This window comes from Haplochromis burtoni, unplaced genomic scaffold, assembly GCF_018398535.1.
Source record: "Haplochromis burtoni strain Fernald_Lab_line unplaced genomic scaffold, NCSU_Asbu1 Contig_27, whole genome shotgun sequence".
Classification (NCBI taxonomy): Eukaryota; Metazoa; Chordata; class Actinopteri; order Cichliformes; family Cichlidae; genus Haplochromis; species Haplochromis burtoni.
This window is the reverse complement of record NW_024582388.1, coordinates 3,445,546-3,470,154: the sequence shown is the minus strand read 5'-3', so window position 1 is coordinate 3,470,154 and position 24,609 is coordinate 3,445,546. Positions and strand designations below refer to the sequence as shown.

Sequence of the window (24,609 nt, the reverse complement as noted above, 5' to 3'; positions counted from 1 at the left end):
CTTATGTAAACGACTATTTAAAAAAAAATAAAAATAAAAAAGACTCCAGGCTATGACCTGTAGATCCAATAATTGTTTCGGTGCTTCACCATCTGTAATGTGGTTATTTATATTACTAACCACTGTGTCACTGACAATTTTTCTTTTTTTTTGCATTAATTAGGAGTTAATAACAATAAACACGTTCACTAGTTGCAGCATTAACGGCTAGATGTACAACCATCCAAGATTATCTTCTGTAGCTCTGTTCATGAGTTTGAACGAAAGGAGCAAAAGCTGCTAAAGGAGAAAGTTTAGACACATCTGTTATCAAGACTCAACTCTGTCAGATTTATTTTACAGAAACACTTCCGTATCAACAATCATGTCCCAGTGCTTTCTAAATGTAAGCAAAGGCTTAAAGCCGCTTGTTATTGTCCCGAATGCGGAGAAACGCTTTAAAGCAAAGCATGACATTTTATTTAAAACAGCTTTTCAAACATGATCCCATAACTGCTCTTTAGCAATATGAGAAACAACAGTTCATCAGTACACAGATCTGATGAATAAGTAATTTACAACAGTCTTTTACTGAGTCATGATCCTGGGATTCATTTTCAATGACTCGTTTAGGCTCATATTTGTTTATTCTTGTATTACAGTAAAAATGAACCGCCGTACTCTCTTGTTAATTAACAATCTCCTTCAAAGCTGAGGTCAAGTCAGGGTAGTTGTACTGAAATCCAGACTCCAAAGTCCTCTTAGGTATGACTTTCTGACCTTGAGTAAGGATCACGGCCCTCTCCGAACCCAGCAGGGCGTTCATGACAAAGCCAGGTACAGGAAAGATGGTGGGCCGCCTCAAGACCCGACCCAATTCTTTAGTGAATTCATAGTTGGTGTTGAGAGCCGGAGCGACTCCGTTGAACACTTGTGGTGATGAGGAGGGTGGAGTGTCAGCAGGGGGCTCCAGTGCGCGGACAATGATTCCTGCCAGGTCTGAAACGTGGATCCAGGGAAATGGTTGTCTTCCAGATCCCAGGGTACCCCCGAGGCCGAGCCAGAACGGCAGCAGCATCTGCTTCATGGCCCCACCATCACGACCCAGCACTGCCCCTGGGGAATGCATGGAAAATAAGAAAGCACATGTTTTTCACTGCAGCCATTTTAACTTGTTTAATGATGATTTACTGGGACACTCTTTATAACTGAGAAACCATTAGTTCAAGCTTATGTTGTTCATTCAGTCAATCTAGTCAGATTATCTGCCGTGAAATGGCCCACGAGATAAAATTTTAATTCATGCTATAAAAACTGAAAAAGATAAAAAGTAATACAGAGATAAGATACTTTAAATCTTCACATGTTGTGTATGCATGTACAAAATGCAAAAGTTTAACAGACTGATGGTCTTTTAAAGTTTTTCTTTGGATGGTGGTAGCCTTTTCACTCTTTTTATTCTAGTTCTTGTACCCGATCGTCTTCAAAGGAAAGGTTTTTGCCCCAATTACTTTCTTTAGTTTGTTAAACCAGTTAACACTGACCTGTGAATCATTCAAGCATGAAAAAGGCACCCAATTCAAGAAATGAACCACTGTTTTTAAAAATGTATCCTTAGGCACTTTGTTATTAGAAGCCAGTCATAAAAACAAAATTTTTTCCACATTTCTTTAAGTCGATTTAGTCAATCTCTGAAAAATGCCAAGGATAACATATTTTGACAGGCATAAAAATTATATTTTTGGTGATTCCAAAATAACTATGAGCAGAACACTTAGGCTATGTTCACACTGCAGGCGAACGCGCATCAAATCCGACTTTTTTTGACCCTATGCGACTCATATCCGATCATGGTATGACAGTGTGAACGGCACAAATCCGATATTTTCAAATCCGACCTGGGTCACTTTCGTATGTGGTACTGAATCCGATACATATCTGATGTTTTAGAAAGCGACTGCTGTTTGAATGGTCATTGCATTAAATCCGTCTTTTACGTCACTGACACAAGACTGGACGCCAATTATTACCGAGGACTCGTGACTCTCAATGGAACTGGAAGACAAACGAGAAAGCATGGTGGCCGTTGTTAAAGCACGGGCTCGCTTTTTTCTCAGTTTCCTTCTTTCTCTATTTAATTTGTCAAAATTCTGTCGGTTACGACTGTGCAGAAATTGATAGACTGCTGCAACAACACCTACTAGCTCTGTAGCCGCCATTTTTACTTCCGCAAACAGAGCGCGTTGTGTGTGACATCTTCTTTTGTGCATGTGGACCACTTTGAGGGCCATGAACCGTTCACACTAGAGCGCATTTGCTGTCACATTTTATTTGTAGTGTGAACAACCAGAAGAAAAAAAAAATCGGATTTGATCAAAAAATTGCAATTGAGCATTAACACCTGCAGTGTGAACTACAGGTTACACTTACAAATTATGAAGAAACTAGACGTGAGGACAAAAGGAGAAGTGGCAGGCCTAAAGAAACCATCTACAGCAGACGAACAGGATCTGAAAGCCATGTTCTTAAGAAATAGGAAAAAAATCCAGCAAAGACCTTAAATAGGACCAGAGAGATGCATGTGGCCCTTCATCTGATCCATTTAGACCAGGGGTAAGCAATTCCAGGCCAGGTTTTAGATCTTACCTTGGGTCAACACACCTGAATCACATGATTAGTTTGTTACCAGGCCTCTGGAGAACTTCAGGACATGTTGAGGAGCTAATTTAGCCATTTAAATCAGCTGTGTTGGTTCCAGGACACATCTAAAACCTGCAGGGACACCAGCCCTCGAGGCCTGGAGTTGCCCACCCCTGATTTAGACAGATTCAGAATGGACAATAAACATAAGCATGTGCCGTATACAAACCAGGCCGGATGATGACTTGTTTGGTGGTTTTTGCCACATTTTCAGGAAGTAGTGCTGCTGCTTCCCACTCTTTGACAAGTCTTGAGAGAAGGTCAAACGGAGTCCATTCACTGTCTTCTGTGTATTGAGCTGTTAGACTGGGTTTATAGCAAGCTGTGTCATGAAAACAAACAAACGAACAATAAGCAATAATAGAATTACTATCTATATTATCAATGAGTTCATCTGATCTGCTGTGCTGATTATATCATGGTATTGATCTCTGTGCAGTAATCTCACTTATTAAATGCTTACCTACACCTGACACCAGCACCCAAGAGTGAGGAGGACTGGAGGAAGCAGCGATGGCTTGAGAAAGAGCTTTAGTTGTGTCAACGCGACTGGAGAACAAGTCTTTTTTGTAGCTTTCATTCCACCTTCAAAACAGAACCCAAGGAAAGAAACGGTGACAATCCCTGTAAATGCATTAAAATGCTGCAGATATTAGGATGGACTCTTTGATTATTTATTTCTCACCATCGCAGTGGGTTTATGAGATTCTCTCCAGCCAAGTTGACGGCACCCTCACACGGTGGGAGACCCTGAGACTCCAGCTCACCCTGCAGGAGCAGAGAGGAAGAAACATAAAGATGTTTAGAAATGTCACTGGATCTGTAAACTATCCCCCTTCCACATTTATCAGTTTGTACGTCTCTGTCTGTACAGTTTGTACATACTGAATTTCCCGGAGGAACCAACACGAGGGATTAATAAATTTCTTCTCCCTCTCTAATCTCAGTCCTTCAAACCATCAGGCATCAGCTCCAGTATGATGTTTCGTTAACAGTGATGAATCAACAGGTCCTAAAATGAGCTTTAGGTTTGCCCTTTTACTTTGTATTAACTTTAGGTCATACCCATGTTATCTTCCCTGGACCAGGCTGGCGTGATATCAGTGTCACCTCATGACCTTTGTCCCTAAGTAGGCGGGTAAGCTCACGGCCAACGAAGCCAGATCCCCCTCCTACAAGAAACACAACAGACAGAGAAAACATCAAAAGGAACAAACTAAAAACAAAAGCAGCACACTTCCTCCAACTTAGAAACTGTGATTCGTACAAGTGTGTAAAGAAAGTACTGTATAAAGATTTAAAATTCCATGTCACAGCTGACCTCTGTCGTCTACTTCAGGTGACACTAATGCAATGCTATATGGGATTTTTTGAAACTAGGTTTCTAACTGCTGTTTGTATTGACAACATGCAGCTACATAAGGAATAATATATGAGCATTTTAAATATCAAGTTAGCGCTGACGATTTCTTCAAGGTTAAATAAGGTCAAACTTTGATAAAATGCATCTTTAAAACAGCTTAAAATGCTACTGTCTTTGTTTGTATTGGGAACATTTAGGAAATGATACAGGTAACTGGGGATTGTAAATGTCAAACATAATTTGTATCCAAATATCATATCACATTTTACCTATGACCTCATTTTTACATTTCACATCTACCTTTCTTTCTAATTCACCCCAAAATTTTTTACTTTCCTGCACTACAAACTCCTTAAAGTACATTTTAAAAGAAGAAAATTGCATGAATATATATAAAATACAATACTATTTTCTTAAAAGAAAATTAATATTCCAGATAGTGAGCTGCTTTGTTGGAGGTTTGCATTCTCTGAGTGCTTCTTCTTTTACAATTACACTCATGTAATTTTTTTTCTTTTTCTTAATTACTCTTTAAAATCTGATTTATTTTATCATATCGTGCTTTAATTTTTTTTTTAACGTTTTACGTTCAATTTAAGATTACACTCAGTTTTAACTGCTGTAACAAAGGAAAGTCGCAACTTTCAAAAAACCCTTTTTGCTCATGACGTTAAGGTGGCTTTGGGTCAACTTTATTCTCGTTTTTGCAGTTTAACTTAAAGAGAACTATTTCTATTATTTAGCCGATTTTTTACAGATGTAAAATAAAGGGTGAAAAATTCAAAATATTTTTAGTTGTTGTTCTAGAAAAGAACACAAACAGACAAAATCAAAAAATAAAGAAAATCCCAATATTTTTGATTTGCTGTCATTAATGTTCCAGATAATCTCAACAACTGGAAATCCTGACCATCCTTTTTCTCCTTTCAGGTGCAGTTTGATTTAGTCACTGCAGCTTTTACCCTCTCAGAGCTGCCAAATGTGAAAGACCGAGAGGAGGCAGCATTCACTCTTTGGAGAAAGACAAGCTCATATCTGGTGAGATCAAAGAAAGATACAACTTAAGAAAATGATTGGTGAGCCTCTGGTGTTTAAAAGGAAACAGGAAAAAAAAACTATTAATCGTTGCATTTTATGTTCTAGGTGCTGGTGGAAAATGGGACCAAAGAGGGCCATCAGATACTCATGGAAGCCAGAGATACTTTATTGAAGGTATTTAAACACACTGGATAAGACAGCAGTTCACAATAGTTGTTATTGATCAAACTAAATTGTTGGTTTTCTGACTCCAGAAACAAGAGAAGACCGTTTATGACTCCAGGCCAGCATCAGTGTTTGCTCCAGTAAGTTTAACACCCAGTAGATTTAATTAAAGTCATACTTAGAGCCATTAGTTTCTCAGTCTTATTGCGCGTCTATTCATTTATTTATTTATTTATTTATTTTAGTGTCCACATGAACTGGTGTGTCCCAAACTGGCCCATGAGCCCGTCACACCCTGCAACTTCCAGCAGCATTACCAACCTCTGTCTCTACCCAGGGTAAGACTCAACTGTCTATGTCTGTTTACAGCTTTTCACTTTAAGTGGGATCTAATCTGTTAATTACCAGGTCTCTTTCTTTTTATTCTTGGACTCCACCGGAGCAGCATTGCATGAATTTTAAATTATCCTTATTGTCCTAAGACAACACTGGTGAATGAGTGCTTGAGTAGTACCAAGACAACACTGGTGAATGAGTGCTTGAGTAGTACCAGCTAATATAGTCAGGCTCACCTCAACGCACAGCTGGTGCTCTGCAACAGGTCTCCTGGAGAGGGGCTGGACTCTCAGTCTAGAGTTGCCCTCAGAGAAAGATGGCAAGCAGTGGTGGGTATACAGTTATGGTCACAAGCTCTAGTGACAAAAAGATCACAGATAGAAGCAGTAGAAATCAACTACCTCCGCAGGGTGGCTCACTGTTGTCATTTGGGAGTCCTTTCTGAGGGCTTCAGAGTACATCCGCAACTCGAAAGGAGCCAGCTGAGGGTTTTTGAGGATCTGACTAGGATATGACCTGGACACCTCCTTGGTGAGGCATTTTGAGCATATTCTACTTAGAGAATCTCTGGGACAGACCCACGAGATTATGCCTCAGCTGCTTTGGGAACACATCGGATGAGCTGGAAGGGTGACGGGAGGAGAGGAAGTTCTGAGGCTTTTCTTCTTAGAATGCTGGTCCTGCAAACCAAGCAACAGACCAAATAAGACTAAAACATTTTAGTGTAATCTGCAAAAACAACATATAGTCTTCTGTACCAGGCTCTGCTATTAAAATCAGCTGCACTTCATTCCCTTCTGTGAACACAGCTGAAGTTTCGTATTATTGTACATTATCAGGAAACTCATATTTATTTAATAGCATGTAAAACATAAAAGACACAAAGTCTTGCGCCAAGATTTTATCTTGGATTGAATTCGTTATTTTTAACTTCATAACTTTTTCTTCTTGTTGCCTTTTAAGTATTATTAATTTACACTTGTCTTATATTTGTTGCTGACAGAAGGTGCTATATATGCAAACATGTTTTGTTTTGTGTTTTTTCAGATAAATGCTGAATGAATTCCATATCAACCCTTTTTTTTTCTTTTCCAGCACAATGACCGTCAGATCGAGAAGTTCAGCTACCTAATTTTGAGGCGGACAGAAGCAGTGGAGGAAGGCACAAAGGGTGTGGAGTGGGCCAGGCTGATTGCACCAGTGCTGCGCAGAACGAGGCATGTCCACTGTCGCATGTGTTGCCCGGACGGACAGCTACAGCACATGGTGGTGACAGCCCGTAAACACAGCAGGTAAAAAGAAAAATAAGTGTCACACAAATTCATCAGCTGCAGAATAGGTTTAGTCCTTTTCCTTAAATGCTAGCATAGAGCAGGGGTGGGCAACTCCAGGCCTCAAGGGCCGGTGTCCTGCAGGTTTTAGATTTCACCCTGGGTCAACACACCTGAAATAAAATGATTAGTTCATTACCAGCCCTCTGGAGAACTTCAAGACATGTTGAGGAGTCATTTAGCCATTTAAATCAGCTGTGTGGGCTCAAGGATACATCTAAAACCTGCAGCACACTGGCCCTTGAGGCCTGGAGTTGCCCATCTCTGGCATAGAGAGATGAAGACAAAATGCACTCTGTAGGAGAGAGAAGACAAAAAGTACTGACATTCAGTAGTGACAGGTGAGTGCATTGGGAGGGAAAAGAAGAGAGTGAAGAAGAACTGCTCAGTGCATCATGGGAAGTCCCCCAGCAGTCTGACAAAAGGATTCTTCAGGGTCACCAGACTCGGCTCAGGTTTCATCAAAAAGAAACGTTTGAAGTCTAATTTTATAATCGAGAGGATATCAGTCCTGAATCCAGAGATATTAAGACTCTAGGTCAGATCGGATACCATAGGGTTTTTAGGATATGATGTTAGGGACCAGGTGCATTAAAATAAACTAAGAAGAAATACGTCATTAAAATGCTTGTTAGGGCTGCGTACTGTTTGAATTTGATTCAGTGTGGGGCCACGCAGTTCATCAACAACGTTTTCTAAAATTAACAAAACTCCTCGGGTGTTTAAAGATTTCCTAGACACAGGTAGGCACGCAGGAAAGATGCGGGAAATACAGAAAGAGAGAATGAGGGAAGGAAATGCAGCAAAAGATCTGGCTTGCTTGGACTTCAAACTGGGGAATTGCTGATCAAATTTTGCTATAATTCTGAATTATGTGATCCGAAAATGTGTCAGAACTAGACCAAATGGAGCAGAAATTCATTGTAAACCTTCTGTATGTCATAATAATCGATACTCTGTGCTACAGGCAGTTGCTGGATATTCTTATTGCTTTTTGTTGTTTGTTTTATTGTCACTGATGGACTTATTTGACTGTTTTGTTTTGGATTTTTTCTGTTTAATTGTTCTATTTCAATGTCATTTTAATCAGAGATATGTACCGCTGCGCTCGGAGCAGTGACTGGGGAGATCAAATGCCGATCATTCGGGGTGTAGAGGAAGATGTCAACAGTGATTCAGAGTGACGATTCAGCCGTAAAGACAGACTGTGGAAACATACGATACATCGTGAAACTGATAATACTTTGATTTATAGACAAAGGAGCTGCAAATTACATATACATTTCCTCTCTGCAGTTTTCTTTGTGTACCACCTCCAATAAACCATTATATTTTTAAGTGTGATGCTCTTTGGACAGAAATGTCTTTTAAAAAGTATTTTGAAATTGAATTTACCTTGAAGCATTTCATTTTCAATGCGGTCCAAACAAACCTTAAAGTTGTTTATTCAGCAGAACAATGCATAACATGAGCTTTATGTATTTTTTTGGTAACATAACATTTCACAGCCTTAAAATAAAATGGGTAAAATTTCTTTTTGCACGTTTCCGTGTTGCAGGTTAATTCAGTGACACTGTGAGACTCAAAGTGAGATTTCAGCAACATTTTTAATTTACTGCAGGCCACAAAAAAGATCCAGTAAACTTGATTAACCTAGACTTATGTAAACGACTATTTAAAAAAAAATAAAAATAAAAAAGACTCCAGGCTATGACCTGTAGATCCAATAATTGTTTCGGTGCTTCACCATCTGTAATGTGGTTATTTATATTACTAACCACTGTGTCACTGACAATTTTTCTTTTTTTTTGCATTAATTAGGAGTTAATAACAATAAACACGTTCACTAGTTGCAGCATTAACGGCTAGATGTACAACCATCCAAGATTATCTTCTGTAGCTCTGTTCATGAGTTTGAACGAAAGGAGCAAAAGCTGCTAAAGGAGAAAGTTTAGACACATCTGTTATCAAGACTCAACTCTGTCAGATTTATTTTACAGAAACACTTCAGTATCAACAATCATGTCCCAGTGCTTTCTAAATGTAAGCAAAGGCTTAAAGCCGCTTGTTATTGTCCCGAATGCGGAGAAACGCTTTAAAGCAAAGCATGACATTTTATTTAAAACAGCTTTTCAAACATGATCCCATAACTGCTCTTTAGCAATATGAGAAACAACAGTTCATCAGTACACAGATCTGATGAATAAGTAATTTACAACAGTCTTTTACTGAGTCATGATCCTGGGATTCATTTTCAATGACTCGTTTAGGCTCATATTTGTTTATTCTTGTATTACAGTAAAAATGAACCGCCGTACTCTCTTGTTAATTAACAATCTCCTTCAAAGCTGAGGTCAAGTCAGGGTAGTTGTATTGAAATCCAGACTCCAAAGTCCTCTTAGGTATGACTTTCTGACCTTGAGTAAGGATCACGGCCCTCTCCGAACCCAGCAGGGCGTTCATGACAAAGCCAGGTACAGGAAGGATGGTGGGCCGCCTCAAGACCCGACCCAATTCTTTAGTGAATTCATAGTTGGTGTTGAGAGCCGGAGCGACTCCGTTGAACACTTGTGGTGATGAGGAGGGTGGAGTGTCAGCAGGGGGCTCCAGTGCGCGGACAATGATTCCTGCCAGGTCTGAAACGTGGATCCAGGGAAATGGTTGTCTTCCAGATCCCAGGGTACCCCCGAGGCCGAGCCAGAACGGCAGCAGCATCTGCTTCATGGCCCCACCATCACGACCCAGCACTGCCCCTGGGGAATGCATGGAAAATAAGAAAGCACATGTTTTTCACTGCAGCCATTTTAACTTGTTTAATGATGATTTACTGGGACACTCTTTATAACTGAGAAACCATTAGTTCAAGCTTATGTTGTTCATTCAGTCAATCTAGTCAGATTATCTGCCGTGAAATGGCCCACGAGATAAAATTTTAATTCATGCTATAAAAACTGAAAAAGATAAAAAGTAATACAGAGATAAGATACTTTAAATCTTCACATGTTGTGTATGCATGTACAAAATGCAAAAGTTTAACAGACTGATGGTCTTTTAAAGTTTTTCTTTGGATGGTGGTAGCCTTTTCACTCTTTTTATTCTAGTTCTTGTACCCGATCGTCTTCAAAGGAAAGGTTTTTGCCCCAATTACTTTCTTTAGTTTGTTAAACCAGTTAACACTGACCTGTGAATCATTCAAGCATGAAAAAGGCACCCAATTCAAGAAATGAACCACTGTTTTTAAAAATGTATCCTTAGGCACTTTGTTATTAGAAGCCAGTCATAAAAACAAAATTTTTTCCACATTTCTTTAAGTCGATTTAGTCAATCTCTGAAAAATGCCATGGATAACATATTTTGACATGCATAAAAATTATATTTTTGGTGATTCCAAAATAACTATGAGCAGAACACTTGGGCTATGTTCACACTGCAGGCGAACGCGCATCAAATCTGACTTTTTTTGATCCTATCCGACTCATATCCGATCATGGTATGACAGCTTGAACGGCACAAACCCAATATTTTCAAATCCGACCTAGGTCACTTTCGTATGTGGTACTGAATCCATTACATATCTGATGTTTTAGAAAGCGGCTGCTGTTTGAATGGTCATTTTGCATTTAATCCGTCTTTTACATCACTGACACAAGATGGACGCCAATTATCAGCGCTAGAGAAGACAAACGAGAAAGCATGGTGGCCGTTGTTAAAGCACGGGCTCTCTTTTTTCTCTGTTTCCTTCTTTCTCTATTTAATTTGTCAAAATTCTGTCGGTTACGACTGTGCAGAAATTGATAGACTGCTGCAACAACACCTACTAGCTCTGTAGCCGCCATTTTTACTTCCGCAAACAGAGCGCGTTGTGTGTGACATCTTCTTTTGTGCATGTGGACCACTTTGAGGGCCATGAACTGTTCACACTAGAGCGCATTTGCTGTCACATTTTATTTGTAGTGTGAACAACCAGAAGAAAAAAAAAAATCGGATTTGATCAAAAAATTGCAATTGAGCATTAACACCTGCAGTGTGAACTACAGGTTACACTTACAAATTATGAAGAAACTAGACGTGAGGACAAAAGGAGAAGTGGCAGGCCTAAAGAAACCATCTACAGCAGACGAACAGGATCTGAAAGCCATGTTCTTAAGAAATAGGAAAAAAATCCAGCAAAGACCTTAAATAGGACCAGAGAGATGCATGTGGCCCTTCATCTGATCCATTTAGACCAGGGGTAGGCAATTCCAGGCCAGGTTTTAGATCTTACCTTGGGTCAACACACCTGAATCACATGCTTAGTTTGTTACCAGGCCTCTGGAGAACTTCAGGACATGTTGAGGAGCTAATTTAGCCATTTAAATCAGCTGTGTTGGTTCCAGGACACATCTAAAACCTGCAGGGACACCAGCCCTCGAGGCCTGGAGTTGCCCACCCCTGATTTAGACAGATTCAGAATGGACAATAAACATAAGCATGTGCCGTATACAAACCAGGCCGGATGATGACTTGTTTGGTGGTTTTTGCCACATTTTCAGGAAGTAGTGCTGCTGCTTCCCACTCTTTGACAAGTCTTGAGAGAAGGTCAAACGGAGTCCATTCACTGTCTTCTGTGTATTGAGCTGTTAGACTGGGTTTATAGCAAGCTGTGTCATGAAAACAAACAAACGAACAATAAGCAATAATAGAATTACTATCTATATTATCAATGAGTTCATCTGATCTGCTGTGCTGAGTAGAATCTCACTTATTAAATGCTTACCTACACCTGACACCAGCACCCAAGAGTGAGGAGGACTGGAGGAAGCAGCGATGGCTTGAGAAAGAGCTTTAGTTGTGTCAACGCGACTGGAGAACAAGTCTTTTTTGTAGCTTTCATTCCACCTTCAAAACAGAACCCAAGGAAAGAAACGGTGACAATCCCTGTAAATGCATTAAAATGCTGCAGATATTAGGATGGACTCTTTGATTATTTATTTCTCACCATCGCAGTGGGTTTATGAGATTCTCTCCAGCCAAGTTGACGGCACCCTCACACGGTGGGAGACCCTGAGACTCCAGCTCACCCTGCAGGAGCAGAGAGGAAGAAACATAAAGATGTTTAGAAATGTCACTGGATCTGTAAACTATCCCCCTTCCACATTTATCAGTTTGTACGTCTCTGTCTGTACAGTTTGTACATACTGAATTTCCCGGAGGAACCAACACGAGGGATTAATAAATTTCTTCTCCCTCTCTAATCTCAGTCCTTCAAACCATCAGGCATCAGCTCCAGTATGATGTTTCGTTAACAGTGATGAATCAACAGGTCCTAAAATGAGCTTTAGGTTTGCCCTTTTACTTTGTATTAACTTTAGGTCATACCCATGTTATCTTCCCTGGACCAGGCTGGCGTGATATCAGTGTCACCTCATGACCTTTGTCCCTAAGTAGGCGGGTAAGCTCACGGCCAACGAAGCCAGATCCCCCTCCTACAAGAAACACAACAGACAGAGAAAACATCAAAAGGAACAAACTGAAAAACAAAAGCAGCACACTTCCTCCAACTTAGAAACTGTGATTCGTACAAGTGTGTAAAGAAAGTACTGTATAAAGATTTAAAATTCCATGTCACAGCTGACCTCTGTCGTCTACTTCAGGTGACACTAATGCAATGCTATATGGGATTTTTTGAAACTAGGTTTCTAACTGCTGTTTGTATTGACAACATGCAGCTACATAAGGAATAATATATGAGCATTTTAAATATCAAGTTAGCGCTGACGATTTCTTCAAGGTTAAATAAGGTCAAACTTTGATAAAATGCATCTTTAAAACAGCTTAAAATGCTACTGTCTTTGTTTGTATTGGGAACATTTAGGAAATGATACAGGTAACTGGGGATTGTAAATGTCAAACATAATTTGTATCCAAATATCATATCACATTTTACCTATGACCTCATTTTTACATTTCACATCTACCTTTCTTTCTAATTCACCCCAAAATTTTTTTACTTTCCTGCACTACAAACTCCTTAAAGTACATTTTAAAAGAAGAAAATTGCATGAATATATATAAAATACAATACTATTTTCTTAAAAGAAAATTAATATTCCAGATAGTGAGCTGCTTTGTTGGAGGTTTGCATTCTCTGAGTGCTTCTTCTTTTACAATTACACTCATGTAATTTTTTTTCTTTTTCTTAATTACTCTTTAAAATCTGATTTATTTTATCATATCGTGCTTTAATTTTTTTTTTAACGTTTTACGTTCAATTTAAGATTACACTCAGTTTTAACTGCTGTAACAAAGGAAAGTCGCAACTTTCAAAAAACCCTTTTTGCTCATGACGTTAAGGTGGCTTTGGGTCAACTTTATTCTCGTTTTTGCAGTTTAACTTAAAGAGAACTATTTCTATTATTTAGCCGATTTTTACAGATGTAAATAAAGGGTGAAAAATAACTAACTAACCAAGCAACTAAATAAATACATAGAAACGCTTCAAAATTAGGTGAGTCAGGCATGCGTGGTGCGCATGCGTATTGTACATGCTTACAAAACATTGCTTTGTGCATTACCTGAGCTCAACAAACTCAACTATGAAACACACCATAAGCACACAGATTTAGCACGCTTTCTCAAAGCTCCCAGGCTCTGTTCGCAATAGTGCTACAGCCCAACATAATGCACAAGTACAAACTCACTAATGGATATAAGGCACTTCATTATTTGCCTCAACGTAAACATTAGCTGTAAGCTATCTGAAAGCGTAATGTCACTCTGACCTTTCCGAGCAACTTTAAAAAAACGTGTTACTTTTTAAAAACTGTACATACCTATTAAAATTCTCATGGCCGGAAGCTTGCCCTTTAACCTTGAGTTATATCTCTGAACCCCACCGTACAGTCCCTTTTCTTCTTCTTCTTCTTTTACGTATTATTGGCGGTTGGCAAACAACTGATTGGTGCATTACCGCCACCACTAGTATGGAATGTGGACTGGAATGACGCCTGGTAACTCTTACTTCCAGAATCCTTTTTGCAATAGGTCAACCAGATCCAATTTCATTTTCATATTAATAAGGTTTTAGGATAATTGTCTCCTCTCCACCTGATATTTCAGACAGTGCAATATCACAAACTCTATAGTTTCTGTGTCTCCACAGAAGGCACATTTCCCTAATTTCCTTCGGGATTAATAAAGTATTCTGATTCTGATTCTGATTATGTTTCCCAATCAAGAATAATGTAGCATTTAACCCAGTATGTCCAAATCTCAATCTCGATATGACCATCTCCTCTCTCCTGCTCCTTCCAGTGGTCTTCATTTCTCCTACCCCCCTTTGTATTGTACACAACCACCGTCCTCTCCTTTCCTCCTCCCACTGCTTTTGCCATCTACCCCTCATTTCTTGCCGTATGATACTCTTCACTTCAGCTTGACCAAAACTAACAGCCAGGTCAACTGTCCCATGTTTTGTGGCTTGCTTCGCCGCTCTGTCTGCCATTTCATTCCCCATTATTCCATAATGGGCTGGAATCCATAGAAACACAACTGTAAGACCCATCATGTTTATCCTGAACAGTGTTTGCTGAATTTCTGCTAGAATATCTGCTCTCGCATTTGAGTGACTACCTTGTAAACTAAGCAATGATGCTCTTGAGTCTGAACAAACAATAGCTTTTAATGGCCTCATATCTTCCACCCACTGAACCGCCAACAGAATTGCAAGCAGTTCTCCAGTGAATACTGACAGTGTATCAGTGATCCTTTTTTCTATTTTAACCATGAACTCTGGGACCACAACTGCTACACCACTTTGACTGGCTGAATCCTTAGATGCATCCGTATATAATTGAACACAACCATAAAACTGGTCAATGTAAGCCTGCGTATAAGAGTTTAAAATAAATGCCCCATCCTTAGTCTTCTTATCCAGTAGAGTGAAATCAACTTTGGCTTCAGGAAGTATCCAGGGAGATATTGCTGGTAACAAAACTCGTCCAACTGATCCAGTTTAAATTCACTTGCTCTTCCACCCACAATCCACCCAAAGCTCTTTGATTTCCGCCTTTCTTTCTCCCAGCAAGGGTTAAGAACTGCTTGTGGTGGGTGATCCTGTCCATGGCCTTGAAGATTTGCCCAATAATTAAGTACAAGTTGTGTTCTTCTCAGTCCTAGAGGCATCTCCCCCATCTCCACCTCCCTCCTCTCCTTCTCCAGCTGCTCTGTTATCAAACTGTAATTTCAGCGAGTTTGGACCAATCGGCGTTCCGTACTTCAGCCACGCAAACACGTCATTTTGTAGTTCACAGTTGGCTTGGCCGAAATCGGAATTCTTTAGTAACAGCTGACACCTGCTGGTTTTAATGATGCGATGTCGTTCCTTTTCAAATTTAAAGGAATAATATGAGATATAACCCCAAACTTTTTTAGCTTTAAGTACTAAAAGTTTAACTCACACCGCCTCTGACGTAACTACAGCATCCGAATGAGAAATGTTTACCCTTGATTAGGTAAGAAATTAGGTAATATTAGGCAATAAGTTATTAATGTAGCAGATCATAGTTAAAACAAACAGAAACAGGAATATGAGTGAAATAAAAATGCCATTTATGGTATCATTTTCTGCTAATTAAAGGGTAATACAAAACGTAAATATTACAATAGCGCCATGGGCCACAGTCCAACATCAACAAAAGCTAAACAAAAATCTTAACAACAGTAACAGCACTAATAATTTAATGTTGTTATTTATGTTAGCCACACACACACACACACACACACACACACACACACGGTCATAATGCACACCGCCATGTTTGCCAAAAAACCAAACACAGCATATCAACACAAACATCTCATACCAGCTGTTGGTGGTAGAGGGGGGTAACAATTTGAGGACTGTTTTGCGGCCACAGGACCTGTGCACCTTGCATTCACTGTGCTAATCAAAAGTATTTTAGGGTCAAATAAGAAGTAATCGGTCCCATAGCTACAGCTTGGCAGCAAATCTGCAACAGAATGGCTAAAAAAAAGATGTTGCATTGGCTCAGTCAAAGTCCAGGCTGCAACCTTATTAAAATATTGTAGCAGGACCTTCAGAGAGCTGTGCATAAAAGTTTGCCTGCTAACGTCAGTTAGCTGAAGCAACACCGTAAGGATTCCTCCAAAATGACGTGAGAGATTGATAAAGTCATGTGGAAAATGTACTGTATGCCACTGTATTTATTTTCCTTACTTGTATATTCAGGCTGTGCCTCTATGCTGCTATTTTATGTCATTATGTTTACATTTCGGTAGTAATGTGTTTCAGTAATAATATGCAGGATGCGTATTAAAGAGAAGATGTCTTGAAAGTATACTGTTAAACGATGTTTTTATTTTTATGCGGCACAGGCAAACCCGGAAGCTGCTTGCTTGACGGCAGAGAGCAGGAGACACGTGGTTTGATAAAGAGATAAATTGCGGCTCGGGCTCATTAACGACCTCTCTTCCTTGTTGCGGTGATGCAGGTCGGACGTGAGGTGCTGGAGAGACGAGAACTGACGAGGTGACACCTTGTTTTACTCTAAATGTTCACATTTAGCGATGATTCACTTCGTTATTGTCGCAGGTGTCGTGTTTATATTTATGCGTTTGCGCGTTTATTTCCGCACATTGTTAGCTCGTAGCTTCAGTAGCGCCAAATGCACCTCGTGGTTTCTGCTGATGAGGAAAATGCAGCTGAATATTAAACGATGGATACGAGGGACTGATGCAATTTAGGCTTTGATTGGGAGTCCAGTTAACTTTAAGGTGCTGGGGCTGTGTTCTGTAATGTTATAACAGTTTAGGTTGATGTGTTTGAGGTTAATGACTCTCATAGGAGGAAGACCTGTGGGTCAGGGTTGGTGTGTACTTCAAACATCACATACAAAACGATCTAAATGAAGCTGGCTTGCTTCACCGAGAACTGAACTAAACTGATTAAAATTGGAAGTTAATTTTAGTTGCGTCAAACAAGACAATACCCGTGCATAAGACCTCCGTGCTACTATGTTGGGTCAACTAACGTCCACTATGACCTTCATAAGTAACAAAGTTAAAACTAATATAAAGGTCAAGCACTAAGGCCTTGTTTACAAAGGGTATAATCCGTTTTATTAAGAACTTGAGGAGTCGGCGTGTTCCCTTTGTTTATGCTTGTAAAACAAAGGGTTTCCTGTCTTGTCCTATCTGAGAGTGTAAATTCCTAAATGAGCTAAATAGGTTCTGTAAGTTCTAAACATTGCTGTAATATTTACCAAAATCACAAGCTGAATGTTCAGTTCACACATTTTAAAATGCATCAACTAAACAGTGCATTATATTAAAAAAATAAGAAATTATTTTACTCTTAGCTTTATCACACTAGGCCCATTAATTGAGTTGTGCCATTTCAGTTCTCATCCTATACCTGCTGCAGATGCAGACTTGCCAGCTTTTAGTCAAACCTTGATGATGAGTTGCATGTGAGTCCGTGTTTCACCTGAAACCTCATGATTATCTTTCACTGCACTGATGGGTTTGACAGTAAGGGCGCAGGTCAGGCACTCTGGTGTGTAAATGCACAGTTAAGCTAATCTTATGTTCCTTTTCTCTTTCAGGATTTCAGAACCTGGGTGTGTCCAAGGTAAGGTTTCTTCAGTTTGTTTGCTGAAATTGTATCACAATATCTGTTGGTTTAAAAGTGTGGAGATTCCAAGCTTTAGATTCAAGATTCAAGGTGTTTAATGTCATGTGTCCAAAGAAAAAAGGCATTTCTCTGTGCAAATGAAATTGTTTCTTTGCCGTCCACCCTCAGATGCTGGTTAAGATATACAATAGAAATAGAGCAGATAAAATACAAATGGTACAAATAAATAAAGACAGAAAAGGAGATAAAATTAAGAAATTTAAGATGCTGAAGTCAGGTGGTCTATAGTCAAAATTTAACTAGGGTCAAATTCTGCTGGATAATTTCTTTGACCTTTTGAAATTAAATGGTTAATGCAATCCACTCTGGATATCAAAATCCAGCCCATAATCTGTATTTAATGGCCAATAAGCTTGCATCACAAAGGAACCGTATTATCTAATAGCCTGTTTTCATTAGTCCCTATTTGGGTCAGGACACTTTTTAGGGTTTTCTGTTAGGTGATAGTACCTGGTACTTTTTATTTTTAGTACTAACTCAACCGGGGCACCAAGCAATCGAGGCAGAAATATGAAAATGTGTCCATAGATGTGACGTCAGACTGCGTGTCACTGATTGGCTAGTCAGTGATGCATGAAGTTAGCAAAGCCATTAAGTTGATGACTTTAAATTAACTTAGGTTAACATTAAAGTGTTACTTAGTCTGTGCAGTATGTTTTTAGATCGTGGTGTACTAAAAATGTGTAACCAGAGTTTAGTACAACATAGTTAAAATGCACCCTTTTTTTTTTTTTTTAAAACACTCTAAAGTGATTGTAATGCTGAATTAATGCCTTTGAGGCTCTATTAATATTATTTTCTTTGTTTGACAGGTGATGGATCCTTCATGAGCTCTGGCTGCTGGGTTTCCTCAGGTGGAAATGTTGTGATTTTAACCTGTTAGCAGTCGGACGTACCGCCCACGGTACATTGGATGGTTTAGGGGACTAATTGGTTACGTACAAAAACTTATCAAAAAAGAAGCTAAACATGTTATATATATTTGGAAAGCTGAGATTCTCGTGATTCGAACGATGTAAAGCATTTCAAGATAGAATCAACATAGCAGGTACAATTAGTGTTTATGTCAGGCTGCCAACATCGAAAAAAAACAATAACAATAAGGTCTGTACTCACATATAAAGCCCTGTTAGTCCACTGGTTCATAATATTCCAACAAAAACGGTGTAGTTAGACTGCCAAGAGTCCAGGCAATCCAAATCAGTCCAATATTTAGTCTCTGAGACATTTATATGTTGATAAACATCCACTGAATGTAATAGTATTGTTTCAAAGTAGCCGGCGAATAATCCTATTTTCGGTGCTTCCTGAAGCATTAGCAGATCTTGACATGTAAATATTCCGGGTATTTTGATTTCAAAATGGCCGCTGACCTCTGCACTTTCGATTGACACCTCATTTGAACCAATGGGTGCTTCACACAGGTGTGAACAAGCAGCGATAGCCAAACACAGCTGGTGGTCAGCGGTCTGGCCAGCCCCCCTTTGATGGGCAGTAACTTCTTCCAATTGTGGCAGAGTGTCAAAATGATTGGCGTATCAGATAGCCAATGATCTTTAAAGAAGATTGATATGCAGCTTAAGGGGGAGGACACTTGTTTTTCCCCTTTTATTTGCATGCGCAAAAGGTTTTTGTCACTCGTGCGCTTTTGCGTAAACTTTCATAGCGACGACAGCACTCGTGCGCTTTTGCGTAAACTTTCATAGCGACGACAGCGTCTGTGTTCATACAGCATTTTGAGAGAACTTGCGACCAAAGGAGCTTTGTAAGTACAAAATGGCAAAGAGGAAAACTTACTTCTCACTGGAAGAAGTCCTCGAACAATGCACTCGGCGTGACAGTGATCAGTCGGAGGAAGATATTTCCGAAGAAGACAGTGATGTTTCCTTTGTTGACTCGGTAGCAGAGGATATTTTTTTGGATGGAGGAGACGCTACTCTCGACATGTAAGTGTTTATTATATCATACAATGATATTACTGTTTGTATGTGTGCCTTTGTGTGTGTGTGTGCGCCTTTGTGTGTGTGCGCGCCTGCTCCTCTGTGTGTTTGATGCGTTTTTACTAACTCCTGCTGTGTTTATATTGTTTGTTTGTGTGTGTGCATCTTTGTGTTTTGATTGTGTTCTTACTAACTCACGTCGTGTGTCTTTATATAATGTGTGTATATATATATATATATATATATATATATGTGTGTATATTATATAGGTATATATATATATATATATATATATATATATATATGTATGTATGTATATATGTATGTGTATGTATATGTATATGTATATGTATATGTATATGTATATATATGTATATGTGTATATGTGTGTATGTATGTGTATATACGTGTGTGTATGTATGTGTATATACGTGTGTGTATGTATGTGTATATACGTGTGTGTATGTATATGTATATACGTGTGTGTATGTATATGTATATACGTGTGTATGTATATACATGTGTATGTATATGTGTGTGTATGTATATGTGTGTATATATGTATGTATATATATGTGTGTATATATGTATGTATATATGTATGTATATATGTGTGTGTATATATGTGTGTGTATATATGTGTGTATATAAGTACAGAGGAACACGATGACAGCATTTCGTCAGAAGAGGAGCCACATCCTTCCACTTTCCAAAGAGTTTCTGGAAGCAGAAGGCCAAGAGGGAGGGGAAGAGGGAGAACTGGCAGCAGTCAAGCTGAGATGCCAGCCAGTACATCTGAAGAGGGATGGAATGATACAGATGCTCCAGACATAATACCACCACAGCCCACCTTCAGGCCCATCAAATCACCAGGACCTCAGATCATACCTACAGCTTCATACACACTTTTACAGCTTTTTCAACTTTATTTCACAAACTCCATGTTGCTGACAATAATTAAAAACACAAATGACTTTGGATCAACATGCCACAAGCCCTCTAACCCATGGATTGACTTGACTTTACAGGACATGTATGCTTTTATGGCCATGGTGATTTATATGGGTCTGGTCAAACTCCCTGCAATCACTGATTACTGGCGAGGTAGTAAACTGTACAGCCTTCCATTCCCTAAAAAAATAATGTGTGGTAAGAAGTTTCAAAGGATCTGCCGCTCCCTTCACCTAAGCAGTTTGGAGGACAATGCTGCTAATGAGCAGAGAAGAGGTACGGCAGATTTTGACCGTCTCTGCGAAATAAAACCATTATACACGGAGATGAGGGAGGTCTGTAAAATACACTATAACCCTGGCCAAGAAATTTCCATTGACGAGCGAATGGTTGCCTCCAAAGCACGTATTGGAATAAAGCAATACATGAAAAATAAGCCTGTTCGCTGGGGATACAAACTTTTTGTTTTGGCAGATTCGAGCAACGGATATACATGGGACTTTTTCGTGTATGAAGGGAAGCTGCAGGGAAACAGTGGCAAGGGACTAAGTTATGAATCCGTGATGGAGCTTATCGATACACGGTTGCTTGGCACAGGATACAAACTTTTTGTAGATAATTTTTATAGTAGTCCCTCCCTTTTCTGTGACCTCCTTCAGAAGAGGATCTGGGCATGTGGAACAATACGAACAAATAGAATTGGATTTCCAAAAACCAAAAAAAATTGCCTGGACTCTAAATCTCCCCGTGGCAGCATAAGATGGATCCGAAAGGACTCCCTTCTCTTCGTTCAGTGGCGAGACACAAGGGATGTGTTCCTGTGCTCAACCCTCCACACAGCCCATGCTGGGGACACTGTTCAAAGGAGAGTTAGAGATGCAGATGGACACTGGGTGCTGAAAGACATCTCTGTTCCACCAGCAGTGAAGGAGTATAATCGGTATGTATTTTATATTCAACAATCTATATAACTATTATGTTATTTATTTTGTTTTTTGGAAATCCAATTTTGTTTGTTCTTGTTATTCAATTCTGTTTGTTCTTGTTTTTTCTGTCAATGCAGGTGCATGGGTGGGGTGGACCACTCCGATGCCTTGATAAACTACTATAAAGTCATCCACAAGACTCAGAGGTGGTATAAGACATTTTTTTATCATTTTCTGGACATTGCTGTTGTGAATGCCTTCCTGCTTCACAAGAGCATCACAAAGGGTAAAGGAGAGGTACCCATGCACCAAAAGGCTTTTCGGGAGACACTTATTGAGGAGCTGGCAGTGGCAGCTGGCAGCCTTGCTCCATCGCCCGCACCATCACCCTCTCCAAACAGAGCACATCACAAGCCTGTGCATATCAGTGGACACAGCACCACAGGTCGTCTGAGGTGCAGACACTGCCAGGCAAAGACACCAGTAAAGTGCTCCTCCTGTGATGTGCCTTTGTGCTTTTTGCCAAGTCGAGATTGTTATAAAGACTGGCATGATGCCAATGATCTCTAAAAAATATAATTGTAAAAATACATTTGTGTGAAAAACTATATATATATTTATACACCCACAGATGCATATACATAATGTGTATATATAGTGAGTTTTAATGCCATAATAATTTTTTTTCCCTTTACAAAGGGCCATTTGGAGTCTCCAAGTGGCCTTTTTTGGGTAGCGCCTATACATAGACCTAAATAAACTTGCATAGAACACTCATTTTCTAAGATATTGTTATCAAATTTGAATTGTGGCTTGGTAAGGCTTCATGCTTTGATCCTGTTGTGTTTTCCAGCTAATACCTCACAAGGTAGGCATCTGCATGCATTCCTTACAAAAAAAAACTTGGGCGGATTTTTTTTTCTCTCTTTTTTAGTGTGTTCAAAGTTCTATTACTCAATAGCAGTATGACATAAAGTGATTCTGACACCTCAGGAACAAACTACAGATTGTCTCCTTTCAAAAGAGACCAAAACCATGCATATACTCCAAATGGTTCAAGAGCAGCATGCAATTTATTTTGGATATGCCTTTTTCACAAATTTTAGGCAAAATTTGTAGGACTGCTAAGGGGTTAAAGTATTAAATGTAATTTATTTCAATTAAATCTTTGTTTACTGACAAATACAACTCTCTTGATCTATATTTCAGTGATGACAATTTGTAGTAGGTACATCTGTGTGTTCAATAAAGCATCTTTTTTGTAAATCAAATTGTTGCAGGTTTTTATTTCAAATGTGTAATTTGATTTGTTTTTGCAGGATGTGTTGGGCTTGGACTGTGCAAATGACTTTTTAATTATGGTTAATGTGCCGTACATTTGAAGTTGGGGCAAAAGGGGTAAATGAATATTAAAATTAGACTGTAGGAGCATGTCTAAATGGACCAGTCAAAACATGTTTAAAGTGTAGTGGGGAAAATGACTCAAAATGACGAAAAGGCGTTACTGAAAGGTATGAAAAGCATCAGTAAAACTGAGGTGTTGACCTCAGTATACACTCACTGGGCTCTGTCATTGGCTACAGCCTGCTACTATAGCAGAGATTTGACAAGATGCTGAAAAGACTACTCAGATTTTGGTCTATTTGGATGTGATGGAATCAGTTGCTTTGGGTTTGGCAGCTGATACAACCTTCATTCCACAAACCAAAGGTGTTGTATTAGACTGGTGACGAGGCTATTTGAGCAGTGAGCTCGTTTTCAAGTTGAGGAAACCAGTTTGAGATGACCTAAGCCTTGTGCCTTGGCAGCAACAATAGTATGCTAGTGTACTTGTGTTTAACAACGCTCAAACATTGATCACCAGCATCAATGCAAGCCTGGAGAATCCACTTTTGCACAAAACTCTGACTTTGACCATTTTTGGTGAAGAAATTGTAGCATTGGGAATGGCACGTTTTCTGCAGCTGTAGCCAATTTTCTTTTCTTGGTTCAAAGTCATTCTGGCTTTAACAATGACAAAATAAAAACTGATTATGTAGAAATGTTGGATAAAGAGCAGGTTAAACGAGTCCTTTGACTTGAGCTTCTATGTAACAAATCTGACAGAAGCTCATGACACTGTCAATTGCAGAAGATTTTTTTTTCATTGAAAGTAAACTGCATTAAAAATTTCTTGATATGGAATATGCAGTTTTCTTAAAGTGTACTTTAGTAGCAAGCATCAGTTTTCATTCACACAATTTTTATTTTACAAAATCAGTCTTTACATTAAGGAATAAAATCTTTGTAGGTGTCATACATACATTACGCTTTTTTTTTTTTTGTAGTTTTAACGTACTTACAGACCTGAGACTTTACAGATATTCAGATGCACGTAGACTAAGGTAAACTGCTTGTGCTTACACTCCTGACTTCCACTTTAATTGTGTTATCACATTTTAAATAAAAAAAAAATGCTGTGCTAATGCTTGTTGTGTGTAGCCTAAAATCTATAAGTCCACTTAAAGCTTTACACAATTTTAAGTGCTTTCATTTATATATACAGTCTGTTAGTGTATGAAGTTCATTCAAGATTCCTGTTCTCTGGAGTAGAAGCCACTGTAGGATTTTGACAATCAACATTACTCTCTCCGACATTGTCATAAGTTGTGAGTCGGGTGCTTTTGGTTCCTGTTTGATCTGATAATGTTCCCTCAAATAGCTTAGCCATGAAGGCAAAACCATTTTTCTTGATGTAGGATTTCCCTGCAAAGGTGTAGAGGACTGGGTTAGCACAACTGCTGATGAAGGCCAAAGCTGAGGTCACTGCACGGCTGGACTGAGAGATGGCATCTAATCTGCAGGGAAAAAGTTTGAAAAGTCATATATATATATATATATATATATATATTTCCAGCTGTGTTCATTGCACATAGATTTCTCCACATTCTGAATAATTTCATAATATTATGTACTTGAGATGTTAGGATGGTCAATGTCTTTACAACTTCACATTGAGGAACATTACTCTGAAATTGCTGCACATATTTTAGATGTAGTTTTTGCAGATTGGTGACCCTTTACCCATCTTTACTTGTGAAAAACTATACCTCTCTAAGATGCTCTTACCGACCTGTTCCTCTAGCACTTCCACTGCACTTTTTGCATTTAAACATTCAAAGTTTGTACTTGCTCTTGGAAGAATGCC

The 24,609-nt window shown here is 39.1% G+C and overlaps 4 protein-coding genes and 1 long non-coding RNA gene across 9 annotated transcripts in view; 2 read left to right on the top strand and 3 right to left on the bottom strand.

The window, feature by feature from the left end:
• Positions 1 to 20: 20 nt before the first annotated feature.
• LOC121814212 (epimerase family protein SDR39U1-like) lies at positions 21 to 3,882 on the bottom strand. The gene is made up of 5 exons (XM_042219031.1): positions 3,745 to 3,882; positions 3,365 to 3,447; positions 3,143 to 3,264; positions 2,849 to 3,001; positions 21 to 1,095 (listed from the first exon to the last, which is right to left on the bottom strand). The coding sequence occupies exons 1-5, from the start codon at positions 3,880 to 3,882 to the stop codon at positions 668 to 670; spliced, it is 924 nt and encodes a 307-aa protein (XP_042074965.1). The 3' UTR covers positions 21 to 667.
• Positions 3,883 to 4,918: 1,036 nt separating this feature from the next.
• Positions 4,919 to 8,464, top strand: LOC102313917 (methyltransferase-like protein 17, mitochondrial). Its single transcript, XM_005918123.2, has 6 exons — positions 4,919 to 5,080; positions 5,186 to 5,254; positions 5,335 to 5,385; positions 5,491 to 5,583; positions 6,677 to 6,873; positions 8,003 to 8,464. The coding sequence occupies exons 2-6, from the start codon at positions 5,228 to 5,230 to the stop codon at positions 8,094 to 8,096; spliced, it is 462 nt and encodes a 153-aa protein (XP_005918185.1). The 5' UTR covers positions 4,919 to 5,080; positions 5,186 to 5,227; the 3' UTR covers positions 8,097 to 8,464.
• A 542-nt stretch (positions 8,465 to 9,006) lies between these two features.
• Positions 9,007 to 13,841, bottom strand: LOC102313614 (short chain dehydrogenase/reductase family 39U, member 1). Its single transcript, XM_005918122.3, has 6 exons — positions 13,725 to 13,841; positions 12,271 to 12,377; positions 11,891 to 11,973; positions 11,669 to 11,790; positions 11,400 to 11,552; positions 9,007 to 9,665 (listed from the first exon to the last, which is right to left on the bottom strand). The coding sequence occupies exons 1-6, from the start codon at positions 13,738 to 13,740 to the stop codon at positions 9,238 to 9,240; spliced, it is 909 nt and encodes a 302-aa protein (XP_005918184.1). The 5' UTR covers positions 13,741 to 13,841; the 3' UTR covers positions 9,007 to 9,237.
• Positions 13,842 to 16,313: 2,472 nt separating this feature from the next.
• LOC102313407 lies at positions 16,314 to 22,693 on the top strand. Of its 3 annotated transcripts, XR_006054195.1 has the most exons (6): positions 16,314 to 16,441; positions 17,517 to 17,542; positions 18,418 to 19,240; positions 19,281 to 19,551; positions 20,198 to 21,436; positions 21,560 to 22,693. It is a non-coding gene; the product is annotated as a piggyBac transposable element-derived protein 4 (long non-coding RNA). The 3 variants fall into 3 exon arrangements; XR_006054196.1 differs by having other exon boundaries at positions 18,418 to 19,551; positions 20,203 to 21,436; XR_006054194.1 differs by having other exon boundaries at positions 18,418 to 19,551.
• LOC102312682 (leukotriene B4 receptor 1) overlaps positions 22,145 to 24,609 on the bottom strand; it is a 6,761-nt gene continuing 4,296 nt past the window's right edge. For all 3 annotated transcript variants that reach the window (XM_042219080.1, XM_005918119.3, XM_005918120.3), the window contains exon 5: positions 22,145 to 24,259. In XM_042219080.1, the coding sequence (XP_042075014.1) occupies positions 23,986 to 24,259 (274 nt within the window). In that variant the 3' untranslated portion in view covers positions 22,145 to 23,985. The remainder of the gene's footprint in view (positions 24,260 to 24,609) is intronic.

What these genes read in the sequence shown, in the direction of transcription:
- LOC121814212 (XM_042219031.1), bottom strand. Translation starts at nt 3,882, where the DNA reads ATGTTTTCTCTGTCTGTTGTGTTTCTTGTAGGAGGGGGATCTGGCTTC. An exon ending in GTCCAGGGAAGATAACATGG is followed by an intron (nt 3,448 to 3,744) that starts GTATGACCTAAA and finishes CTGCTCCTGCAG; the next exon opens with GGTGAGCTGGAGTCTCAGGG. An exon ending in ACAAGTCATCATCCGGCCTG is followed by an intron (nt 1,096 to 2,848) that starts GTTTGTATACGG and finishes TGCATTCCCCAG; the next exon opens with GGGCAGTGCTGGGTCGTGAT.
- LOC102313917 (XM_005918123.2), top strand. Translation starts at nt 5,228, where the DNA reads ATGGAAGCCAGAGATACTTTATTGAAG. An exon ending in CCAGAGATACTTTATTGAAG is followed by an intron (nt 5,255 to 5,334) that starts GTATTTAAACAC and finishes TTCTGACTCCAG; the next exon opens with AAACAAGAGAAGACCGTTTA. An exon ending in AACCTCTGTCTCTACCCAGG is followed by an intron (nt 5,584 to 6,676) that starts GTAAGACTCAAC and finishes TTTCTTTTCCAG; the next exon opens with CACAATGACCGTCAGATCGA.
- LOC102313614 (XM_005918122.3), bottom strand. An exon ending in GTCCAGGGAAGATAACATGG is followed by an intron (nt 11,974 to 12,270) that starts GTATGACCTAAA and finishes CTGCTCCTGCAG; the next exon opens with GGTGAGCTGGAGTCTCAGGG. An exon ending in ACAAGTCATCATCCGGCCTG is followed by an intron (nt 9,666 to 11,399) that starts GTTTGTATACGG and finishes TGCATTCCCCAG; the next exon opens with GGGCAGTGCTGGGTCGTGAT.